The 25,129-nt window shown below is 42.6% G+C and overlaps 2 protein-coding genes across 3 annotated transcripts in view; both read left to right on the top strand.

The window, feature by feature from the left end:
* PIBF1 (progesterone immunomodulatory binding factor 1) overlaps nt 1-25,129 on the top strand; it is a 344,403-nt gene that overhangs the window by 206,018 nt on the left and 113,256 nt on the right. For both annotated transcript variants that reach the window (XM_075336819.1, XM_075336818.1), the window contains exons 14-15: nt 15,563-15,665; nt 20,442-20,572. In XM_075336819.1, coding sequence (XP_075192934.1) covers nt 15,563-15,665; nt 20,442-20,572 — 234 coding nt within the window. The remainder of the gene's footprint in view (nt 1-15,562; nt 15,666-20,441; nt 20,573-25,129) is intronic.
* Nucleotides 1,897-5,358, top strand: LOC142292417 (uncharacterized). The gene is made up of 2 exons (XM_075337763.1): nt 1,897-3,033; nt 5,300-5,358. The coding sequence occupies exons 1-2, from the start codon at nt 1,947-1,949 to the stop codon at nt 5,356-5,358; spliced, it is 1,146 nt and encodes a 381-aa protein (XP_075193878.1). The 5' UTR covers nt 1,897-1,946.

Below are 25,129 nucleotides of genomic sequence, written 5' to 3'. Positions count from 1 at the left end.
AGCTCCCCGTGATGAGTTATTGCGTGAGGGAGGTGGACGAACTAAAAGGGCAGTGCAGAATGAATCTCAAAACATCAGATTCATTTCAACATTTAATGAGAAGTGGAGTGACATGAAACAAATTTTTAAAAAATATTGGCATGTCCTCCAATCGGATCCCTCTATTAAATCATTCTTGCCAGATGTGCCTATGATGACTGCCAGGCGTTGCAGAAACTTGAGAGATATTTTGGTGAAAAGCCATTATGTTGCCCCACAAAAAGAATATATTTTTGGATTACCTGGTCCGGTTCATGGCTGTTTCCCGTGTGGTCGCTGTCTTTCCTGCCCCAATGTCTCTCGCTGCTCAGAGTTTGTGACCAGTGATGGTACAAAAACTTATTCCATTAGGGAACATATCTCATGTGATACCACCAATGTAATATACTACGCCACTTGTGGCTGTGATAAGATCTACATTGGTTTAACATCGAGAGAACTGAGAATAAGGATTAGAGAGCATGTGAGGGACATTGTGGCGGCAAAGACAGCAACCGATATTACAACACTGAAAACTATCCCTCGCCACTTTAGGCAATTTCACTCATGTGATCCGAAGACATTTATGGCAAGAGGGATAGATGTGATCCATTTAGGAATAAGAGGGGGGAATGTTAAAAAATTGTTGGCGCAGAAAGAAATGCGATGGATCATTCTGTTAGATACCATTGCCCCCATTGGACTGAATGAAGCAGTCAATTTTGCACCATTTTTATGAAAATAGGAGGTTAATAAAATCCTCCTTTTCTGAATTCCTATGATTTATGTTATAAGACCTTTTCCCGTGTTAAGAGGATATTTTTTTAATTGTATTTTTAAATGTTTGTCCTTTTTAATTCTTGTGCTATTTGTTTTCTAAAACCATTCTTTCTCAATTCTGACCTATAGGATCTATAGTGTGGCTTAAGACATGGAATGGTATTGAGTATGAAAGGAGGAGACAATAATATGAGAACAAAGGGAAGAATAAGAGTGATATAAAATATGGAAGAAAATATGAAAGTAACACCTGACTACCATCAATTGAAGAGAATCAGAAATCGGTGTATTCTTTCCTATAACAAATCTCTCTTTTACCTTTGTGTTTAACATATGTGTATACTCTATATGAATCTGATGCCTTCATCTCTCCATGCTATGGTTACGAGACATGTTCCTGTTAATTCTTTACTGGTATATGCAGAGTTAACGGTATATACGTATCGGTCTGCAGTACTTCCTTTCATGCTCTGAGGGATCGTGGTGCGCGTGCGCGTCATGGGTACGATTCGTCCCTCCGCCCTGCCCGGCGCATCTATGATGAGGGTAGTGACGTACAGGCGTCCATGGTAACCTGGATTTCCGGGTACCTCCCCTCTATGTATTGCCGGGCTGGGCGGAAGTGGACGTCTCGTCCGTGAGGCGCATGCGCCGATATTGCGATCCTTCTTGACGGACATGTGGGACAACCAATGGGAACATGTTTTTATGTATATATAAGTTCCGGTTTGGGATTTGAGATCGTGAACCCGCCCTGAGGAAGCTGTAAATGTACTATGCGAAACGTACGTCGGTTGGGTCCTTCTGAACTGTGAGACGCAGGTGCAAAGCTCAATCATAATGGGTAAGTGTTTGGCATAAGGCTCTGGATATTTTCCTTTATGTTTAGCTCACTACTTGAGCAGGTATGGCCAAAAAAAACCCTATACCTTTGATAGATATATGAGCTTGCCCTGTAGTCTCACTTTTCATGGGTGTTCTTTCCCCCTTCTTTTCAGCACTAACTTTTAACTGTATGTTTCATCTTTTAAATGTGATGTAAATTAACTTCAATAAAAACTTTTGTATTTTGCTTATAAACACTCCGGTTCTGTCTGATTTTCTAATGCTATCATGGAGTGGCAATTCTATGTGAAGAGAGCATAAAAATGGAGATGTGCATTTTGTTCAAGTATTTAACATATCTGTTGTTTTCTGTGTTATTCACAGCACATTCTCATAATACCATGAATTTCAAAGCCCGCGAGGAGGCGTGGCTATGTCAAATTAATGATATGCTGAAGGGGGATTCCACTTTGGTTTTAGACACTTCTGGCACGGGGGCCAAGGAATATTTTAACAAAATGAAGGAATTGTTGAGAAAAAAGACGAGGACATGGTGGAATTGTACTTTTCTTCAGCGCTATGTGGAAATGGGGCTAATCCCCCGAGGACTTAGAGTCCAGGTATTCCCTTCCTTTGTGGTGGACAATGAAGTATTTAAAAATAGATGGGAGAATGCCGCCACTACCTGCTCGAGACAATTTCTTGAGCTTCTGATAGATCTTGATAAGGAATCCCTTAAAACCCTAGAGGTGGAAATTATTGAACTCTATAACAATATGGAAAAAAACTTGACACCAGCTGCTTTGAAAAAGTGCAATGAGGATCTTGATACTGAGGTTGATATCTGGGGTAAAGAAATACAGGGGAGGAAGATCCAAAAATTACAGAGAGATCTGGAAGATAAACAGAGTAATAAAATGTATAGATGGCGTAATAAGAAGGAGAGATCACACCCCTATTATAGACCTGGATTCAATCGATCCAGATCCGGATCAATGACTTCGTGTACTTCAGGGGAGGAAACTGCAACTGGTGGAAATGGATCCATGCCCATGAGGGGTAATCATGAAACAGGGAGAATTAATTGGAATAATCGATTGCGGCCATCTAAAAATAAGAACCAGGCTCAAACCAAGAATAAAACTGGTGGGGAGCTGCAGGTAATCAATCTTTCTAAACATCATTTGTCCACCGCCCAGATTCAGGTTTTGAACAAGGGCTTAACATTCTCTCCTAGTAATGCATTTAACTTTTTTTCAGCATTAAAAGATGTCCACCTCTTTTCACGCAAGCTCATTCTTAAGAAGCTACATACCAGAACCTCTGCCTCTTCGGCCGAGGATGAGACGGAGCGGCGAGCACTCCAGGATCTTGAAGATCTATTAGATGAACAATCTACCGATCTGCCAGGTGGGTTTCCTTCTAAGATAATGCCTAAATCCACGACTTTCCCCCCCTTATCTCTGTGCCCGGCGGTGGAGGTGTTCACTAAGCTTGTCACTGACGAGCTGCGTGGGATTTCCACACGCCGGGCACATGACAATCTTACGGTGGTCCAAAGAAAGGCTCTTGTCGAATTACAAAATATGAAGGACGTGGTCTTTAAGGCCGCCGATAAGGGCGGGAATGTTGTGGTATGGCCGATTGAAATGTATGAGAGGGAGGCCCACAGGCAGTTACGGGATAAAGTTACATATACGAAACTGGACTCCTCCCCGCTGGTCTCATTCTCGGCTGAATTATATCTCATCCTTAATGATGCTTATGAACAAGGGGTCATAACCAAGAGGGTCTTTGATGGACTGGTTGTTAGATACCCCAAGATTCCAACATTGTATCTACTGCCTAAGGTCCACAAGGATCCCGTCAATCCACCTGGAAGACCTATTGTGTCAGGGATGGAGGGGCTGTGCAGTCCAATCTGCCAGTTTATCGAATACTATTTGAGACCATTAGTCGAGACCCTTCCGTCCTATGTACGTGACACGACTGAGGTATTGAAGAGAATTGACGGGATCCATGTGGACTCTGAGACCCTTTTGGTGGTGGCTGATGTCGAATCACTATATACGTGTATTCGGCATGATGATGGTTTGAGGGCAGTCCGATTCTTTTTGAGTGTCAGCAACTGGGATAGTCGTGTCTGCGAGTTGGTCCTCGAGCTTCTTGAATATGTGCTGACCCACAACCTGTTTGTCTTTAAAGACAGATATTATCTACAGAGGCGGGGGACCGCCATGGGCGCGGCCTGTGCGCCTTCGTACGCGGGCCTCTTTCTTGGGTACTGGGAGAGAGGCTTGTTCGAAGGCGGGGGCGCATGGGCCGCCCCCTTGACACAGCTGTGGGTCAGATACATTGATGACCTCTTCATAATATGGCATGGTACACCATCTGAGCTTGAGAGGTTCGGGGACCAGCTTAATGACAACATATATAACATCAAATTGACTTTTTGCCATAGTGCAAGTGAAATTGATTTTCTAGATATTAGAATTTCTGTGGATGGGGCGATGGCTCTACAGACGGATGTTTTCAGGAAGCCGACGTCTGTGAACTCATTGCTCCATGCCACCTCAGCACATACCAACTCAACTATTTCGGCTATCCCGGTTGGACAGTACCTTAGGATCAAGCGGATCTGTTCCCGGGAAGATTCTTTTCATGACCAAGCAAATGATCTAAGGATGAGATTTAAGGCAAGGGGCTATAGTGATCGCTGTGTTAAGAGGGCATACCAACGAGCAAACAAAGCTCCCCGTGATGAGTTATTGCGTGAGGGAGGTGGACGAACTAAAAGGGCAGTGCAGAATGAATCTCAAAACATCAGATTCATTTCAACATTTAATGAGAAGTGGAGTGACATGAAACAAATTTTTAAAAAATATTGGCATGTCCTCCAATCGGATCCCTCTATTAAATCATTCTTGCCAGATGTGCCTATGATGACTGCCAGGCGTTGCAGAAACTTGAGAGATATTTTGGTGAAAAGCCATTATGTTGCCCCACAAAAAGAATATATTTTTGGATTACCTGGTCCGGTTCATGGCTGTTTCCCGTGTGGTCGCTGTCTTTCCTGCCCCAATGTCTCTCGCTGCTCAGAGTTTGTGACCAGTGATGGTACAAAAACTTATTCCATTAGGGAACATATCTCATGTGATACCACCAATGTAATATACTACGCCACTTGTGGCTGTGATAAGATCTACATTGGTTTAACATCGAGAGAACTGAGAATAAGGATTAGAGAGCATGTGAGGGACATTGTGGCGGCAAAGACAGCAACCGATATTACAACACTGAAAACTATCCCTCGCCACTTTAGGCAATTTCACTCATGTGATCCGAAGACATTTATGGCAAGAGGGATAGATGTGATCCATTTAGGAATAAGAGGGGGGAATGTTAAAAAATTGTTGGCGCAGAAAGAAATGCGATGGATCATTCTGTTAGATACCATTGCCCCCATTGGACTGAATGAAGCAGTCAATTTTGCACCATTTTTATGAAAATAGGAGGTTAATAAAATCCTCCTTTTCTGAATTCCTATGATTTATGTTATAAGACCTTTTCCCGTGTTAAGAGGATATTTTTTTAATTGTATTTTTAAATGTTTGTCCTTTTTAATTCTTGTGCTATTTGTTTTCTAAAACCATTCTTTCTCAATTCTGACCTATAGGATCTATAGTGTGGCTTAAGACATGGAATGGTATTGAGTATGAAAGGAGGAGACAATAATATGAGAACAAAGGGAAGAATAAGAGTGATATAAAATATGGAAGAAAATATGAAAGTAACACCTGACTACCATCAATTGAAGAGAATCAGAAATCGGTGTATTCTTTCCTATAACAAATCTCTCTTTTACCTTTGTGTTTAACATATGTGTATACTCTATATGAATCTGATGCCTTCATCTCTCCATGCTATGGTTACGAGACATGTTCCTGTTAATTCTTTACTGGTATATGCAGAGTTAACGGTATATACGTATCGGTCTGCAGTACTTCCTTTCATGCTCTGAGGGATCGTGGTGCGCGTGCGCGTCATGGGTACGATTCGTCCCTCCGCCCTGCCCGGCGCATCTATGATGAGGGTAGTGACGTACAGGCGTCCATGGTAACCTGGATTTCCGGGTACCTCCCCTCTATGTATTGCCGGGCTGGGCGGAAGTGGACGTCTCGTCCGTGAGGCGCATGCGCCGATATTGCGATCCTTCTTGACGGACATGTGGGACAACCAATGGGAACATGTTTTTATGTATATATAAGTTCCGGTTTGGGATTTGAGATCGTGAACCCGCCCTGAGGAAGCTGTAAATGTACTATGCGAAACGTACGTCGGTTGGGTCCTTCTGAACTGTGAGACGCAGGTGCAAAGCTCAATCATAATGGGTAAGTGTTTGGCATAAGGCTCTGGATATTTTCCTTTATGTTTAGCTCACTACTTGAGCAGGTATGGCCAAAAAAAACCCTATACCTTTGATAGATATATGAGCTTGCCCTGTAGTCTCACTTTTCATGGGTGTTCTTTCCCCCTTCTTTTCAGCACTAACTTTTAACTGTATGTTTCATCTTTTAAATGTGATGTAAATTAACTTCAATAAAAACTTTTGTATTTTGCTTATAAACACTCCGGTTCTGTCTGATTTTCTAATGCTATCATGGAGTGGCAATTCTATGTGAAGAGAGCATAAAAATGGAGATGTGCATTTTGTTCAAGTATTTAACAAATCTCTTGTAACCACTGACTTGTATATAGAACTACAGATACTCACTGTGCTGTTTGGTGACATGGTGTGTACCACACTCAACATGGACTAGAGGAAGCAAAGGAAAGAGTTGTCTCAGGAGTTTAGAAAGAAAATTATAAACAAGCATGTTAAAGGTAAACGTTATAAGACCGTCTCCAAGCAGCTTGATGTTCCTGTGACTATAGTTGCACATATTATTCAGATCCATGGGACTGTAGCCAACCTCCCTGGACGTGAACGCAGGAGGAAAATTGATGGCAAATCAAAGAGATGGATAATACGAATGGTAACAAAAGAGCCCAGAAAAACATCTAAAGAGATTAAAGGTGAACTTCAAGCTCAAGGAACATCAGTTTCAGATCGCACCACCCGTCGTTGTTTGAGCCAAAGTGGACTTCATAGGAGACGACCAAGGAGGACACCATTGTAGAAAAAAAATCATAAAAAAGCCAGTCTGGAATTTGCCAAACTACATGTTGACAAGCCACAAAGATTCTGGGAGAATGTCCTATGGACAGATGAGACAAAAATGGAACGTTCTGGCAAGGCACATCAGCTCTATGTTCACAGGTGGAAAAATTAAGCATATCAAGAAAAGAACACTGTCCCCACTGTGAAACCTGTAGGAAGCTCTGGTATGTTTTGGGGCTGCTTTGCTACATCTGGCACAAGGTGTCTAATCTGTGCATGGTACAATGAAATCTCAAGACTATCAAGGGATCCTAGAGAGAAATGTGCTGCCCAGTGTCAGAAAGCTTGGTCTCGGTCGCAGGTCATGGGTCTTGCAACAGGATAATTACCAAAAATACCCAAGAATGGCTAAGAGGAAAACTTTGTACTATTCTGAAGTGGCCTTCTATGAGCCCTGATCTATATCCTATTGAGCATCTTTGAAAAGAACTGAAACATGCTGTCTGGAAAAGGCACCCTTCAAACACGAGACAACTGGAGCAGTTTGCTCTTGAGGAGTGGACCAAAATACCTGTCGAGAGGTGCAGAAGTCTCATTGACAGTTACAGGAATTGTTTGATTGCAGTGATTGCCTCAAAAGGTTGTGCAACAAAATATTAAGTCAAGGGTACCATCATTTCTGTCCAGGCCTATTTCATGAGTTTTTTTTTAAAAAAAATTCTGTGGAAGCATGGTTGAAAAGCAATGTCTGACTTTCATTTGTTCATTTTCATTCATTTTTTTATTTATTACTTTTGTCAGATTCAAGTTATTTCTTTGACCATTATGGGATTTTCTTTCATTAAACGAGGGGTACCAACAATTTTGATCACGAGTGTATATGAGTAAGCCGCCATATGATATGTCAACCATGTCAAAACGATGCTATCTGCAGTCTGAAATCGTCGAACATGTCAGATTGACACTTTCCCCAACTATCAGTTGACCTGTGCCCCATACAAATTAGATTGTCAGCCAAACCCATCATTATTGGCAGGTTCAGCCAACATTATTCTAATATACTGTATATAAGGGCCTTAACATACCATCAGTGTTTGTTCCAGAAAACCCCTTGAGGTGAAGTCTTATTGAATATAATGAAATTATCGGTGTCTTGCGGGTGAAGGCGTTGACTGTGTCAATATGTATTTGATCACATTGAAAAGCCCTGGTTATTTTTTTTTTATGACTTTTTTTCTCTGCGGCACATAGTGGTGGTGTACAAGTATCTGTCTCCTCCATACCCTAAAGCATGTCAACTATGTGCAAGCTCAAGTTCATCTGTCTTAAAATGTGTGTCTTTCTGTCCACATGTTTGTATTTTAGTAATTTACAGCTTTGGACTCTTTAGGCTACTAAAAACTTACTTTTAAGGTGGCTTTACACACTGCAACATCGCAAACGACATCGCTGTAACGTCACCGGTTTTGTGACGTAATAGTGACCTCCCCAGCGACATTGCAGTGTGTGAAACACATCAGCGACCTGGCCCCTGCTATGAAGTTGCTGATCGCTACAAATCGTTCAGGACAATGCTTTGGTCCTTTGTTTCCCGCTGTGCAGCATGATCGCTAGAAAGTTTCAGTGTGTAAAGAGGACTTAAAACACTGGAAACGAGTGATGTGTCACAATATCTGTCAATCACTATTCTCTGTCAGTCGGTCACTCCCTCTCGGTCTCTTTTCTCTCTCTGTCTGTCCGTCACTATCTCTGTCCCTCTCTCACAGTCTGTCGGTCATTTTACCCTCCTCTCTCATACTCACTGATCCCCGACGCGGCGCTGTACGGCATTCACACTGCTGCGGCGGCTTTTCCTCTTTTGAAAAAGCCGGCCGCTCATTAAACAATTTCGTATTCCCTACTTTCCCCGCGCACAGGCGCCTATGATTGGTTGCAGTGAGACACGCCCCCACGCTGAGTGACAGGTGTCTCACTGCACCCAATCACAGCAGCCGGTGGGCGGGTCTATACTGTGCAGTGAAATAAATAATTAATTAAAAAAAACCGGCGTGCGGTCCCCCCCAATTTTAATACCAGCCAGATAAAGCCATACGGCTGAAGGCTGCTATTCTCAGGATGGGGAGCTCCACGTTATGGGGAGCCCCCCAGCTAACAATATCAGTCAGCAGCCGCCCAGAATTGCCGCATACATTATATGCGACAGTTCTGGGACTGTACCAGGCTCTTCCCGATTTGCCCTGGTGCGTTGGCAAATCGGGGTAATAAGGAGTTATTGGCAGCCCATAGCTGCCAATAAGTCCTAGATTTAATCATGGAAGGAATCTCGGGGAGACGCCTGCCATGATTATCTGTAAATTACAGTAAATAAACACACACACCCGAAAAAATCCTTTATTAGAAATAAAAAACACAAACACATTCCCTCATCACCAATTTAATAAGCCCCAAAAAGCCCTCCATGTCCGGCGTAATCCACGGACCTCCAGCGTCGCTTCCAGCTGTGCTGCATGCAGGTGACAGGAGCAGGAGAATACACCGCCGCTCCTGTCACCTCCACGCAGCTAATGAAGACAGCCGCGCGATCGGCTGAGCTGTCACTGAGGTTACCCGCTGTCACTGGATCCAGCGGTGGATGCAGCGGTGGCCGCGGGTAACCTCAGTGACAGCTCAGCTGATCGCGCTACTCACCGCCGCTCCGGTCAGCTCCACGCAGCAACTGAGGTGAGTAGCGCGATCAGCTGAGCTGTCACTGAGGTTACCCGCGGCCACCGCTGCATCCACCGCTTGATCCAGGTAACCTCAATGACAGCTCAGCTGATCGCGCTATTGCCTTCATTAGCTGCGTGGAGGTGACAGGAGCGGCGGTGTATTCTGCTCCAGTCACCTCCATGCAGCAGAGCTGGATGCGACGCTGGAGGTCCGTGGATTACGCCGGACAAGGAGGGCTTTTTGGGGCTGATTAAGTTGGTGATGAGGGAATGTGTTTTGTGTTTTTTATTTCTAATAAAGGATTTTTTCAGTTGTGTGTGTTTATTTACTGTAATTTACAAATTAATCATGGAAGGTATCTCGGGGAGACGCCTGCCATGATTAATCTAGGACTTATTGGCAGCTATGGGCTGCCAATAACTCCTTATTACCCCGATTTGCCAACGCACCAGGGAAAATCGGGAAGAGCCGGGTACAGTCCCAGAACTGTCGCATATAATGTATGCGGCAATTCTGGGCGGCTGCTGACTGATATTGTTAGGCTGGGGGGCTCCCCATAACGTGGAGCTCCCCATCCTGAAAATACCAGCCTTCAGCCGTATGGCTTTATCTGGCTGGTATTAAAATTGGGGGGGGACCGCACGCTGTTTTTTTAAATTATTTAATTATTTATTTCACTGCACAGTATAGACCTGCCCACCGGCTGCTGTGATTGGGTGCAGTGAGACACCTGTCACTCAGCGTGGGGGCGTGTCTCACTGCAACCAATCATAGGCGCCTGTGGGCGGGGAAAGTAGGGAATACGAAATTGTTTAATGAGCGGCCGGCTTTTTCAAAATAGTAAAAGCCGCCGCAGCAGTGTGAATGCCGTGCAGCGCCGCGCCAGGGATCGGTGAGTATGAGAGAGGAGAGGAAAATGACCGACAGACTGTGAGAGAGGGACAGAGATAGTGACGGACCGACAGAGAGAGAATAGAGACCGAGAGGGAGAGACAGACTGACAGAGAATAGTGATTGACAGATATTGTGACACATCACTCGTTTCCAGTGTTTGACTAGCTAGGTCGTTCTGCAGGTCCGGATCGCTGTTGCGTCGTTGGCCACGTTTGCCTGTTTGACAGCTCACCAGAGACTCACCAGAGACTTTGTAGCGATCTTGGCCAGGTTGGAATCACTGGTGGGATCGCTGAAAGTCTGTGTGTAAAGGGGCCTTTAGCCTAGACACTTGGTCATTTACATCTAAAGGGCAGAATAAATAGAAGATATAGCAAGTTGTCTGCCAATTCTTCTAGTTCTAGCATTGTAAAGCTTCTTGTATTGTCCCTGGTTTTGAGTGTTTTAGTTTTGTTCGCATAAGTAGACAAGATACTGGGCTTTGGCGGATTCTGTATCATGACTGGTTTATATGTTGGATATTATATAGCATATTTAAAATAATTTCCATGAAAAAAACAACTTAGATTTTCTGTTTAGAGATGTGAAAAAGCCACGTAATAAGCTTGTAGTAATTGAAGATATTGCTGTTTTGGTTCATTTGTAGATTGACAGATGTACTGTTTACCGGTTGAGAGGCTTTGGTCAATCACATTGAGTACTGGTTAGTAGAAGCAGTAGGCCATTCTGTTAGAAGTACTTTAGAAGAAACTGTTACAATGCAGATGTCTAAAAGTAATTACACTTTTCCATATTCATGTTCATAAAAACAACTTACTCTTCTAGATTCTGAATCAAGATGTCTTTAGGCTATGTTCGCGTTTTTGCAGCGTTTTTTTAGCTACAGATTTCCCTTGGTTTTATGCAAATCCATACTAATAAAACCTTCCTTTTTACATTCCCAGCAAAGTCTATATTTCTGAAATCTTATGTGCACACACAAATCACCTCCAGGATATTCCTGACTGTTTTATGAACCACCTCCGGTTTTGCTGCATTATAAAAAGAATGTCAATTCTTTTCAGTGGTTTTGCCTTAATTTTTCAACCTAGTGACAGGTGGACTCGCAGATACCCTGGATTGGCGGGTCTAACCGAGTTAATGAAAAAACCCGGTTCCGGCCCAGAATTGATCCAGGGTATCTGGCCGCCACTTAAAAGTGGTGGTGGAAAGAATAGGGGCATTGGAGCAGGCGCACTATATTTACCGAATCACCGAGCAGCTGTACGCTCCCACAGCTCCTTCACTTCCCAGGCCGCTCATTACCTCCATTACATATTCACTGCTTTTATCTGGGATTGGTTGCAGTCAGATGCGCCGCGAGCCTGTATGGCGTCTGCCTGCAACCAATCACAGACCTGCTCTGCGGGTCTATTGTACAGCTAATGAATGAGCCATGCGTTCAGAGGTGACCTCATTCAGGCTATCTACGGTCACAGCTGTGACCGGAAATAACCTGAGTGAAGTGATCGGTGATGATGCGGCTCATTCATTCTCTGGAGCCCACAGCAGGCAGTCATGTTCTATGACCGCTTGCTGTGATTTTCAGATGTAGCAGAGTTGATTCGTTGTGGGACCTTGTGTGAATTATGTCGGACCTGCAAGGGTGTTATTATGGGGTTAATAAAGTGGTGAAAGAGGGTGCTTTTTATATTTTATTTCAAATATAGGATTTTTTCGGTGTGTGTGTGTTAATTTCTTTTCACTTATTACAGATTGGTGATGGGAGTGTCTCATTGACTTCTGCCATTACCAATCTGGAGCTTAGTTGCAGCTATGAGCTGCGATTAACACCTGATATTACCCCGATTGCCACCGCACCAGGGCAATCTTGAAGAGCCGGGTAAAGTGCTGGGATTGTCGCATCTAATGGATGCGAAAATCCTAGGCGGCTGCAGGCTGTTATTTTTAGGCTGGGTCTCCCCAGCCTGAGAATACCAGCCCCCAGCTGTGGGCTTTATCATGGCTGGGTATCAAAATTGGGGGGGACCTCACGCTGTTTGTTTGTTTGTTTGTTTTGGGGTTTTTTTCAATTATTTATTAAATAATTAAAAAAACAGCATGGGATCCCTATTATTTTGATACACAGCCATGATAAGCACACAGCTGAGTGCTGCAGCCTGTAGCTGTGGGCTTTATCTGTGCTGGGTATCATAATATGAGGGGACACTACGTCAAATTTTTTTTATTTTATTTATTTTTTTTACTGGAGATAGACCCGCAGACCGGGTCTGTGATTGGTTGCAGTCAGATGCTGTCACACAGGCTGGGGGCGCATTTGACTGCAACCAATCACAGACTTCAGTAAAGGGGGAAAAAGCAGTGAATATGAATAAGGCTAATGAGCTGCATCGGAAGTAGGAGGGGCCACAGGAGTAGGTACGGTTGAGCCTAGAATGTATGGGCTCCTTCCAGGTTAGTGGGTGTGACCTGCTAGGTTAGTGGGCGTGGCGATGTTTTCTCCTTTCCACTACAATCCTGCTTTGCCTCTCCCTGCCCCGTGTGACAGGGGCCTGTTGAATGATGCCACACCTGGAAGGAGCCCATATACTCTAGCATCTACCGAGCAGGTATAGCGACGCCGGGGACTGGTATAGGGCGCTTGCTTTTCTTCTTTTTTTTTTTTTTTTTTTAACTACTTGAGTGCCGTATCCAGGTCAAGCCCGGCCTGGCCCAGCACTCAGGTACTTTTGACACCTGCTGGTCTGGACATCCGAGAAGTGCAAAGCAACGCTGTAGAGATGCCACAAAAACTGCACCAAAACCGCAGATGACTCCCTGGAAACATCCTGCCATAAGATCAGATTTTGGTCAAGAAAAAAATGCTGCAAAAATGCCCTGTTTGAACATAGCCTTATGTCTTCTACATATCCTCCAGTATGAGTCACAGTATAAAAATCATTAAAGCTTCATGTTATTACTGTTGGATTTCTTATTATTTTGCTATTATTGTGATGTATTATTATTTTATTATTGTCGGGGAAGCATTTCAGATATTTCCTCCTGTTTTTCCTAACCACACACCTAGTCTGTTGTATTGAAAAAGCCATGTGTATCACTTTATGCTCCATCACTGGCTGATTACCGTATTTTTCGCCTTATAAGACGCACTTTTGTTCCCCCAAATTTTGGGGAAAAGTAGAGGGTGAGTCTTATAAGCCGAATATACGGGGGGGGGGAGGGGTGTATATGTATGTATTTGTGTGTGTGTGTGTGTGTGTGTGTGTATATATATGTGTATATATATATATATAACACTGCAGGGTTCGCTCTGGAGCGCTGCTGGGGGCAGGTGAACGCTGCGGGCAGCAGTGTTAGATCTCCTGCTCCCGCTCATATAATATGCACAGCCGCTGTCCATCACCGTAGTGCTGAAACCGCACCGCAGTGACGGGCTGGGGCAGCGGTGCATATTATATGAGCCTGCGCCCCACTGTGATGGCACATGCCCCCCCCCTGTCTTAGATATGGCCCCCATGCTGCTGGTCATCCTAAAATAAAAAAGCTTTACTTACCTCCTCCAGCGTTTCTCCCCGGTGTGCCTGCTTCCACTGTGATCAGGCACGCAGAGATGAAGTCACTCTGCTGTGCCGATCACATAACCGGCACCAAGAACCAGGAAGTGGAGGACAGAAGCACGGAGGGAGACAGGAGGGAGATCAGCGCTGGAGGAGGTAAGGAAAGAGTGTTTTATTTTACTATGAGCAGCAGCATGGGGACGATATCTAACACAGGGGAACGTGTGCAATCCATAGGGGGCCATAGGCAGCACATGGGAACTTATGCAATCCATAGGGAGCCATAGGCAGCACAGGGGAATGTGTGCAATCAATAGGGGGCCATAGGCAGCACAGGGGAACGTGTGCAATCCATAGGGGGCCATAGGCAGCATAGGGGAATGTGTGCAATCCATAGGGAACCATAGGCAGCACAGGGGAACTTATGCAATCCATAGGGGGCCATAGGCAGCACCGGGGAACGTGTGCAATCCATAGGGGGCCATAGGCAGCACAGAGTTACGTGTGCAATCCATAGGGGGCCATAGGCAGCACAGGGAACGTGTGCAATCCATAGGGGGCCATAGGCAGCACAGGGGAATGTGTGCCAGCACAAGGGGGCTATATTCAATATAAGCGGGCCATATATAGATTAAGGGGGCTAATTTTAGGATGGGGGGCTATGAGGGACATATACCCTATATGATTTGTTAGACGGACACTGGCATTATAAGATGGACCCCATTTAACATTAAAAAAAAAATTCTCTTTTCCTTCACCAAATTTGGGGGTGCGTCTTATAATCAGGTACATCTTATAAAATGAAAAATACGGTAATATTATTATTAGGTCCATTTATGGGTTTCTGTTTGTATGCATTAATGAACCATTAGCCCTAGAGATACATTATCTCTTTATACTGCCTCTAATTTTTCAATGAGGCTTTGACCCATACTAGACCACAAGTCCAAATCAAGAAATGTACTTACTTGCTTTGTATATTGAGAAGATTACCGCCAAATCTGTAAATTGACTGCCCATGTAATGCTGCATTGCACTGGTTAAAATTATGTAGTAAATTCACAGCAAAATCTGCACCACCTGGATATGTCCGGTGTGGGTTAGTCTAGTAAAATTCAATGGAAGTCCCAGTGTAAATAAAAGGTAAAATTAACATAGCAAATTATTTACTGAGGGTTTTTTTAGATCATTATTATGCATAGCTGATTTCAAAACCCTGATATTGTTGGAACTGAAATTTGCTTACGCCGCTATTAGTCAATAATATGCCTCTTTAGTTCTTAACTACTTTATAGACCGGCACACTTGGCTGAGTGTACATGTGTTTTCAGTAGAAAGAGTGGAGTAATCCACCAAATCCTTCTCTCCCTCAACATCATCAGAAGAATCCATGTATGAACTACATGGTTCGTCAAAATTGATGGGGACTCTAATGTGTATAGGAACTTCATAATCCTCTGCTGTCTGAAATTGGCTGGATGAAGAAGATAACAGACACCAAAAGTAGTGTAGAGGGTACCTGATCAGAGTTTCAGTCTTTTAACTTTGATGGCATTTCTTTAGGATGCTGATATGCAGAAAAGGTAATATCCTTGTCATTATTTTTTTGTCTTTTAAGTGTTCACCTGGCAAGACGACTTTTGCAGCTGGAGAGGCAAAATTCCTTATTGATCAAAGATTTAGAGCACCAGAAGGAGCAAACTACAAAAGTTTCATTGGAAGTAAGTTAAACTGCCCTAAGTTAATGTCTGCCCTAACTAAATGCCCAGCTTTGAAGAAGACATACCTATGCCTGTCAGAATTTCTCCACTGTATGTTGTTTGTAATGGAATTGTATTCGAGATCAAAAGAAAAATTGCCCTGCGGAAATAAGTCATATTTAGTTTTCAAGCGTAAATGTGACATTCTTGATTAACCTGTTGTATATTGAGGTGTATGTCATGTGCACATGCCTCTCTTCTTTTTGTCATGTATGATTTGTGACTATGTATTGTAGTTTTCATACCACATTTAACAAATAATTGGCAAGGATAAACAAGTTGCACAGATATTTCTTTGGGCAGATGTTTGTGTTCTAGCCATCAAGTTAAAAGTAGGTCTATATGTAAAATTAAAAATTGCTTCACAACATAGCAACAGATTTTGGATGATGACAAATGAGGGCATGCTACCCAACCTTACATAATACATCATATTGGTATACATTGTTATCCAGCACTGGATCCAATAACAGTGAAGATGTGCAAAAGGAGTCCACGTCCCTTAGGTCTTGTAGATTATAGGAGAGCCTATTTGCATGCATTTTCACAGAGAGCATCGCCTATAAACCTCTCGACACCAGCTGAATCTCTGCAAAAAGAATTGGAACCTTTCAAGAGCTACCTATAGTCCAAGTATGGCTACAGTATATTTTTGGGAATGTAAGAAACACTTTTTAGCAAGAAAAAAATCTTGCTAAAAAGTGCATCTCTTATAGTGTAGAGGCATCTACCAACCATTGAGGAGAAAGCTAATACTGTCCTTCCCAATCATTGAGAGAACTATAGAGCAAGATCGTTCTTTCTCCTCCAGCCTGACACTGATCAGTGTGTTCGGTGCATGAGAAGAAGCTTCCAGGACATGCATCACTAAAGCTTCACATCCTGATTAGCTGAAGGACCTTTCATATGAGGTACCGTCACACATAACGAGATCACTAGAGAGATCGCTGCTGAGTCACGGTTTCTGTGACGCAGTAGCAATCCCGTTGGCGATCTCGTTATGTGTGACATGTACTAGTGATCAGGCCCCTGCTGTGAGATCGCTAGTCGTTGCAGAATGGTCCAGGCCATTTTCTTCAAAGGGGATGTCCTGCTGGGCAGGACACATCGCTGTGTTTGACACTGTGTGACAGGGTCACAGTGACTGCTGAGATCGTTATACAGGTCGCTACTGCGACCTGTATCGTTCCTGCATCGTTGGTAGGGTCTGACTGTGTGACATCTCACCTGCGACCTCCCAGCAACTTACCAGCGATCCCTATCAGGTCGCATCGTTTTCAGGATCGCTGGTAAGTCGTTGTGTGTGACTGGGCCTTAAGTCCCATGCCTGGCAGGAAATTCAAAGTGTGTGTGTGTAGCTGGGCTGTGTGTATTGATTTAGAAGACCCATGTGTGTCTGTCCTTAAGCAGCATAATTTTATCTGCAGGACACCCATTTTGTATATTGGATAATGTGTTGCAGACAACGAAAAATTACTTTTAGGCTATGTGCCCACGGGGGAAAGTGTCCTGTGGTTATATCCGCAGGACATTCCGCAGGAGCTCCCAGAAAACCGCAGCACAATTTTGTCTGTTTCCATGCTGCGGTTTATTTGCGGAATGTCCTGCGGATATGGTGCCGGCATTCTGCATTGAGGATACAGTACCATGGCTTCGGCACTGCATCCTCAATGCAGAACAAGTGCTGAGTGATCGGGGCGTTCATACCTCCATCGTGCAGCACTTCTCTCCCCGTCTCCGGCCGTGTTTACACTGTGACCGGAGCTCGTTCAGGCCCCGCCCACCTCCTCCATCCTGCTCCTATGCACCGAGGGAAAATGACCGGGTGTCTGCTATCAAGGCAGGTAAGTATGGGCCAAAGCAGGGGATTTCCGCAGGTAATGCCGCAGGAATAATTGACATGCAGTTATGTGCGGCTGCGGGATATCCGCAGTATATTCCGCAGTCGCACATTCTGCAACGTGGACAAAGCACTCCCCATGTCCCATAGGATAACATGGGGAGTGTCTGTACTTGCTGAAACCTGCGGATTTATCTGGAAAATCCAGATAAATCTGCAGGTTTTCCGCAGCAAAATCTGCAGAAGCAAGCTCCCATGGGCACAGGGCCTTAGGCTGCCATAAGTGAACCATTTTATTGATGAACAAGCTCTTTACATGTTCATCAATGTGGCCGATGATCAAGAACAAGTTTTTAAAAGAACGTTTGTCTGCTTGTCTAATAGCACCTTAAGTTAATCTACTGCTCTTCATCCTGGAATCAAAATGTAGAGCGGCCACAGAAAAATGTTGGCGTTCTATATTAATTTGAACTGTATTATGTATAATCTTATCTATTTAGAGATATAAACGCTTCTTGTCTGGGCCCCCCCCAATAAATGTTGACTCATTGTTTAGTGTTTTAGCAGTGGGACACTTTGTGATTAATTTAATGAATGGAGTTATGAAACCTTTTTGTAGAATACTGCTGACCCTCATTTTTTTCAATAGTGGCAGGGTTATTGCCAATTGCAATTAAGGACATACAGTATAATATTGGTTATATAATGTGTGTGTGTGTGTGTGTGTGTGTGTGTGTGTGTGCATATACAGTGTGTACACCCATATCCTGTCCACCGCTATTAACTTGGGAATGTTGTCAGCTATAGGCATAGAAGTGGTGTCTAGGTATAGTAAATTAGCCAAGCATGAAACCACCTATAGCGCCACCTGGTGGAAAACAACGGAGTTAGTATTTTTATTTCGAAAACGGAACGAGATAGAGAAAAAAAAGTGAATTTCAAAGTTGTAGAGCATCATAGAAGTGGTGTCTATACTATGTGTGTGTGTGTGTGTGTGTGTGTTATATATATATATATATATATATATATATATATATATATATATATATATATATATATATATATATATATATACGTGTTATGTAAATGTTTAGATATAATGTGTGTATTTCTTCATGGTACAGCATGTGCACATTTCAGACGTTTAAATAACAATGTGTCAATGAATAGTGAACGCTGCACACATCCATTATGTTTGTTTTACTGGCATGGTCAGTGTTTTCAAGATCCTTTGTCCCATAGAACATTGTTATTTGTTTGCTTTTACGTTACAGTATCTTGGAAACATTTAATTAAGTTACAACTGTCAAAACTTATCTGAACTTTTTTTTCCCATTTATTTCAGTCAAATGTAAGATAAGATCTGCTAAGGTTTGGTCCTCTTCTGTCTAGTTTCAATGGCTTGCTGTATACTGGTAATACTTATGATAGGGAACATTATTGAGACATAGGGCAACCAATTTACCCTATTAGGCTATGTGCGCACACAGCGTTTTTTTGACGCTGCGTTTTTGTGCGTTTATGGCCGCTAAAAACGCACCTGCAGCAAAAACACGCAAAAAAAAGCACCAGTAAAAACGCATGCGTTTTTAACACATTTTGGTGCATTTTTGGCTGCGTTTTGCTGCGTTTCTGATCTCAGCGTTTTTCCAATGCATTGCATGGGGGGAAAACACAGAAAAATGCAAAAAAGAATTGACATGTCCATTTTTTTTTAAGCTCAAAAACACAGCTTAAAAAAAAAACGCTGTGTGCGGACAGCAAAAATGAAAACGCATAGACTTTGCTGGGGAAGCAAAGTCATGCAGTTTTGAGCCCAAAAACGCACCCGAAAAACGTGCAAAAACGCATTGTGCGCACATAGCCTTAAACCTTGTTCCCCAAAACTAGACAAACTAAAAGGTACTACCAAGGAAGCAGCTGATCTGAATTTCTTACGTCGCCCCCATAGCAGCTCATTACTGGTGACCTGCAACTAAATTTCTAGTGTCAGTTGTTTCTGTTCGTATAGAGAAAGGCACCTCACTCATGATAAATATTGGGTTTGGTGACCTCAAGTTATTCTCAGTTGGTCCATTAAATACATTGGATTTTGGCTTGAACTGACTAAGAGAAATAAAAATGAAAAATCATGGACAAAATAAATACAAATTCTGAAATGTTTGTCAGTCTTATATGGGGACTGAGTGCTATCTTACACTGTTATTTTATTAATTGTTTGAGTATTTTATACAACCACAAGTGCCATATTCAGCTTGTAAATTTCCACTGTACCTTTAAAAATCTTTCACACAGTGTTAAAGGGTTTATCCAGAAGTTTAAATATTTTATTGGTAGAATTGCAAATTCGCAACGCCCAGCTGATCAAATGTTTGTAGGGAGTACTGTGCTAAAGCCTCTTAGTGTGGGATGTGCCTGTATGAACCAGTATAAAATCCAATAAGCAATGAAGAGCCATGATTAAGGGCCCAAGGTCGAAATGCATTGGTTTTATATTTTCCTGAAATAAAAGCAAGGTTTTATGATTTAGAATTGGAGTTCCGAACTCTAAATTCCATGCTCAGGGAACCGTGCACCCAAATCAAAGAGGAGGGTTCATTGTGGTAACAGTAAGCTGGAAAGACATGATCTTTTTGACTAAGCATTGAATAGGTTACAGCGCTTTCCCAACAGTGCCAGCCACTTCAGCTGATTAGTAGGGCATGCCTACCCGCACTGATCTATTATCGATGGCCTATTCTAACAATGGGCCACTCATTTAAAAGCCTGGATAATCCATTTAGTAGCATGAATGCTTAATTATTAATTGTAACGCAGAACAGCATATTATCTTAACCAATATGTTCTCACCTAAGAATCGTCATTACAGTATTTTTATCTCTTTACACATTTTGTAGTTGGATAGAACAAACTCCCTCTTAAGTCAAGTTCATCAGCCGCACCAATATCTTATTGAATCCGTGCGACAAAGAGACATCCAAATAGACTCTCTCAAAGACAAGATTTCAACACTTGAAAAAGATGTCAGGTAAGCAGATTTACCATTCGTTTAGAAGACATCTGATGGCAATTTCTATTAGGCTATGTTCACATATGCAGTAATCATCTGTTAGAAGGGTGCACCAGCAATCTGTTGTCAAAGAAGCTGAGCAGGCACAACTTTCGTGTCCATTTTTAAATAACTGATTTCATCTGAATTAGTTTATTTTTTTTACATTGGAGTCTATGGAAAATGAATCAGTTAAGTGATTTGCTATTTGACTTCCATTTGCAACCGATCCTCTAAAACAAAAAATAGATCCTTTTACAGGTGAAAGAAAAACTGATAGCTAATTCCGTTTTCCATGAACTTCAATGATAAAAAAACGGATCCAGCTGAAATTAGTTATTTAAAAACTGAGAAAAAAAACTTGTCTGCACAACTTTATTGCTGCTGGATCTGTTCTAACGGATGATTATTGGACATGTGAATACAGCCTAATAGGCCTAAACCACACGGCGAGAAAATCGATGTTAGTGGAGTGCGATAAAACATCGCATTCCACTCGGACCAATTCTAGGCAATTGGCACCTGAGCGATTATTTTCTCAGTCCTAATCGGGCCTCCCCCCGCAGCTGAGGTTCGCTCGCATGGTCGGACCGCAGTCGCAGGGATACTGGAATGACACTCGGCTCCTGCTGTGCTGCCAGCGTGAGCTGAGTATCATGCGAGCATCGCAGTAGTGCCCCGTGTGACCCCAGCCATACTGTTGTACTCAGCATTATTGGCACCCTTGATTGTTTATTGTAAAAAAATTGAGCTATCAAAATTGGTTTAATTCCTAGACAATGCAAACTTAGATTAGATGGTCTTAAAAATACACACACTTCATCAGAGTGGCTGTTTGATAAATTTGTCTATTGCTGCTCTAGTGTGAGGGCTGATTCATGTAGATGACGTTTTGCACGCTAGTCTTAATAATGGTAGTACACCAATAAGATGTACCAAATTCATTAAGAGGCACACATCACTTAATAAATTCAGCTAATCTCTGTGGTGTGTGCCCCTGTCTGCTTCGCCAAAAATGTTACTCCAGTCACAAACTAAAATAACATTTCTAACATAAACACCTTCACATAAAGATTTTAGAACATTTGAAAGTGGTTTGTGCCAGCATAAACAATTTGATGAATCAGGGCCTAAATGTACATCATCTATTATGTGGCTTACTTTCTGTCAGAAATGTGCACCACAATTTTGGTGCCTTTTTCTGGGGCATTGTGTTGGCTGTTAACCCACACACCTTAACCTTCAAGAAGACTTTCCTTAGTCAGACAAGCCTAAAAATGTCTATAAACGCATGATAAATATGGTGCTAGTCTTGAAAGACTCTCCGCTCCGGCTAGGAGGGCATTAATCAGATAGGCAGCATTGAGACCAAAGGTAATCCTGAAGGAGCTGCAGGGTTCCCAAGCAGAGGCTGGAGTATCTGTCCATATGTCCACATTTAAGGGGAAATGTGTAAATGTATTCAAGCGGCTAAAACCCCCGTCACACACAGCGAGATCGCTGAAACGTCACAGGTTTTGTGACGTATCAGCGACCTCGCCAGCGATATCACAGAGTGAGAGAAGCAGCAGCGAGCGGGCCCCTGCTGCGAGGTCGCTGATCGTGACAAAACGATCAGGACCATTTTTTACTTGTTGGTTTCCGGCTGTGCAGCACGCATCGGTGTGTTTGATGGCAGGAGACCCAACGAGCGCTCTATCAGAGTATGCAAGGAGCCGTCATTACACAGGTCGCTCGTGGCAGGTGGCTGATCTCTGTGGAGATCTGCCTGATTGACAGCTCACCAGCGACCATGTAGCGATGTTCCAGCGATCCCTGCCAGGTCGGATCGCTGGTGTATCGCTACGTGTAACGGGACCCTTAGTCAAAGCCTAGACCTTAATCCAATTGAGAATTTATGGTCAGATGTGACGATTGCTGTTCACTAGAGGAAACCATCTAACTTCAAGGAGCTGGAGCAGTTTTACCTTGAGGAATGGGCAAAAATGCAGGTGGCAAAATGTGGAAACACTTACCCAAAGCAACTTGCAGCTGTAATTGCCGCCAAAGGAGATTCTACAAAGTACTGATCTTAAGGGAGTGAATAGTTATGCACACTGAAGTTTTCACTTATTTTGTTCTATTTGTTGATTGCTTTACAATGAAAAGAAGACCAAATGTTCACAGTTGTAAGCATGTTCTTTACTTAAACTGATGCAAACCCTCAAAAAAAACAAAAACATTCTAGGTTGTGAGGTAGCAAAACATGAATAATGTCACAGGGGGTGAATACTTTCGCAAGGCACTGTCTGTCATACAACAGGTGCAGATGCTGGCTCTGTTATAAAGCCAGAACTTGCTGTTCAATCTCTTACAGCTGTATTTAAAAGAATCATCTGGTCTAAATTCACAAGTCTGCAGTCACTGTATATGACTGCATAGCCGGGCACAGCCATCATGTGGCCACGAGTATGCAATATGCATACTCCCACCCACATTTCAACTAAATGGTGCACTGTGAGGATTCCCTGGTTTCAGAGCTAGGCACAGTGGTTACATAGCTGCTGGTATGCGATATGTAGACTTCCAGCCACATTCTGACTAAGGGGCAGACCTCGCTTAGTACACTTGGGGTTTAGACTGGACAACCCCTTTAAGTGTTGTGATCCCGGTAGGACGTCTGTTCCAGAGCCTGTCTGAATGTATTGAAAGTCGAACTTGTGCATCATCGCTGCAATCATTTTTCTCAGTCTCTTACATAAACAATTGAATGGAGGAGTACATGCCGACCTTCGATCCTTTCAGACGAAGCTCTGTAGAGCTCCGGTCTCCATCTCAGTGAGGGTCCCAGTTGGTAGACCCCCCAGAAATCAGTCTGTTTCTTCCTATTCTATATATACAGGATAGTGTTCAATGGTACTCAAAAGCCTTTAAGTATAATACCGTTCTGATAGACTTAAGGAAAGTTCTGTTTTCAGTCTCATGATCCAGGAGTGCCTGAATCAATTGCTACCAGTAGAGACCTGCAACCTGGACCATTTTTCATCCAAACTTTTGTCTTTGTATACGGAGATACACAAATATATGGTAAAATTGTCTTAGTAAAACACCGTAAGCCTCACATTTATGATCAGAGATTATGCTTAACAACAAACACTGAATTGTTGGCGTATTTCCCAGAAACCTAATACTGCCAAGAAATACCTACATATTCTAGCTCAAAATAGAGACGGTAAAAGATACTGAAGAGAATCTGGAAGGTATGTGTATTTTCTTAGCCTGTGTTGATCTACATTCATATAAAATGTTACTCTAGAGTGGTGTACACGGCTGAGTACATTTCTAAGGCTCTATTAACATCACATTTGTAATGTGTGTTTTGTGAAAACCACTTACAGCCCAATGGGCCATAGAGGGGCTTTGGGTTTACGTCATTTTTTATCTGTAATCAAAAGAATTCTACAAGAGTGAGCATAAAACATTATTTTTTCAATGGCAGATGCGTGCTGCTGTATATGCATAATACTACTGCATACAGAACTCATCGTTATTGGCACCAATGAAGTTTAAGGACATAATGTGGAATATCTCTTGAAAAAAATTAAGTGAAACAGCTTTTTTGTATAGATCACTCGTTTTAAATACAAAAGAGCAAATGATAAACATCAATTTAAAAAAAAAAAAGGGAGGAAAAAATAGAAAAATCGGAAGTTTGCTGTGACACTGGTATTGGCATCCTTTACATTAAATTAGTAGGGAAACACATTTTGTCTCGCCTGTGGTAAATCACAAATGAAAATCACCTATGATAAATTGTCGGTGCACATGTGACATGAATTAGCCAATGAATGATGACTTCAGGGTTTTAAAAAGCCCCATGGTAGGCCCTGTTCCTTTGTCACAATGATGACGAAAAGGAGCTGTCTGACTTTTAGAACAAAGACTCTGTGAAAGTGATAGGGCTCCCACCCCTCAAATAAAATCTAGGGACGTCTGCGCTCCCAAATCTAAATTCTTCTGAGCTCCCCTATGCCTAAACCACAGTAAGCGAACACATGTGGTGGTATTATAGTTGGGAGAGTGCACTTAATTTACAGGGTGCGTGTCTCTAGAAGCACAAACTGGGCATAATGTATGGGGGCGCTACAATATATTGGGGCACAATGTATGAACATTAAACTGGCATATTTGTAATTCTCCAGAAAAATAGCGTGGCATGAATGCTACAAAATTGTTACTGCAGCCACAGATAAATTATTTGAGAGGTGCAATTTTTATAATGGCGGTCACTTTTGTGGTGGTTCTGGCACTTTAGGACTTTACTCATGTGGACTGCAAGCTATTTTATCAAAATCTGTGTTCAAAAAGCTGAACAGTGCTCTTTCCTACATGTAGCCAAACAGTAGTTTCTGATGACATATAGGGCATCACTGCTTTCGGAACAAATTGCACAACAAATTTGGTGTCCATTTCCACCTTTTAACCTTTGTGTAACTAACAAATTTGCAGCTAATAAAAAAAATACATTTTTAGCACTAAAATATTATACTTGCACTT

This window comes from Anomaloglossus baeobatrachus, chromosome 2, assembly GCF_048569485.1.
Source record: "Anomaloglossus baeobatrachus isolate aAnoBae1 chromosome 2, aAnoBae1.hap1, whole genome shotgun sequence".
NCBI classification, from domain to species: Eukaryota; Metazoa; Chordata; class Amphibia; order Anura; family Aromobatidae; genus Anomaloglossus; species Anomaloglossus baeobatrachus.
This window is presented reverse-complemented; position numbering and strand designations above follow the sequence as displayed.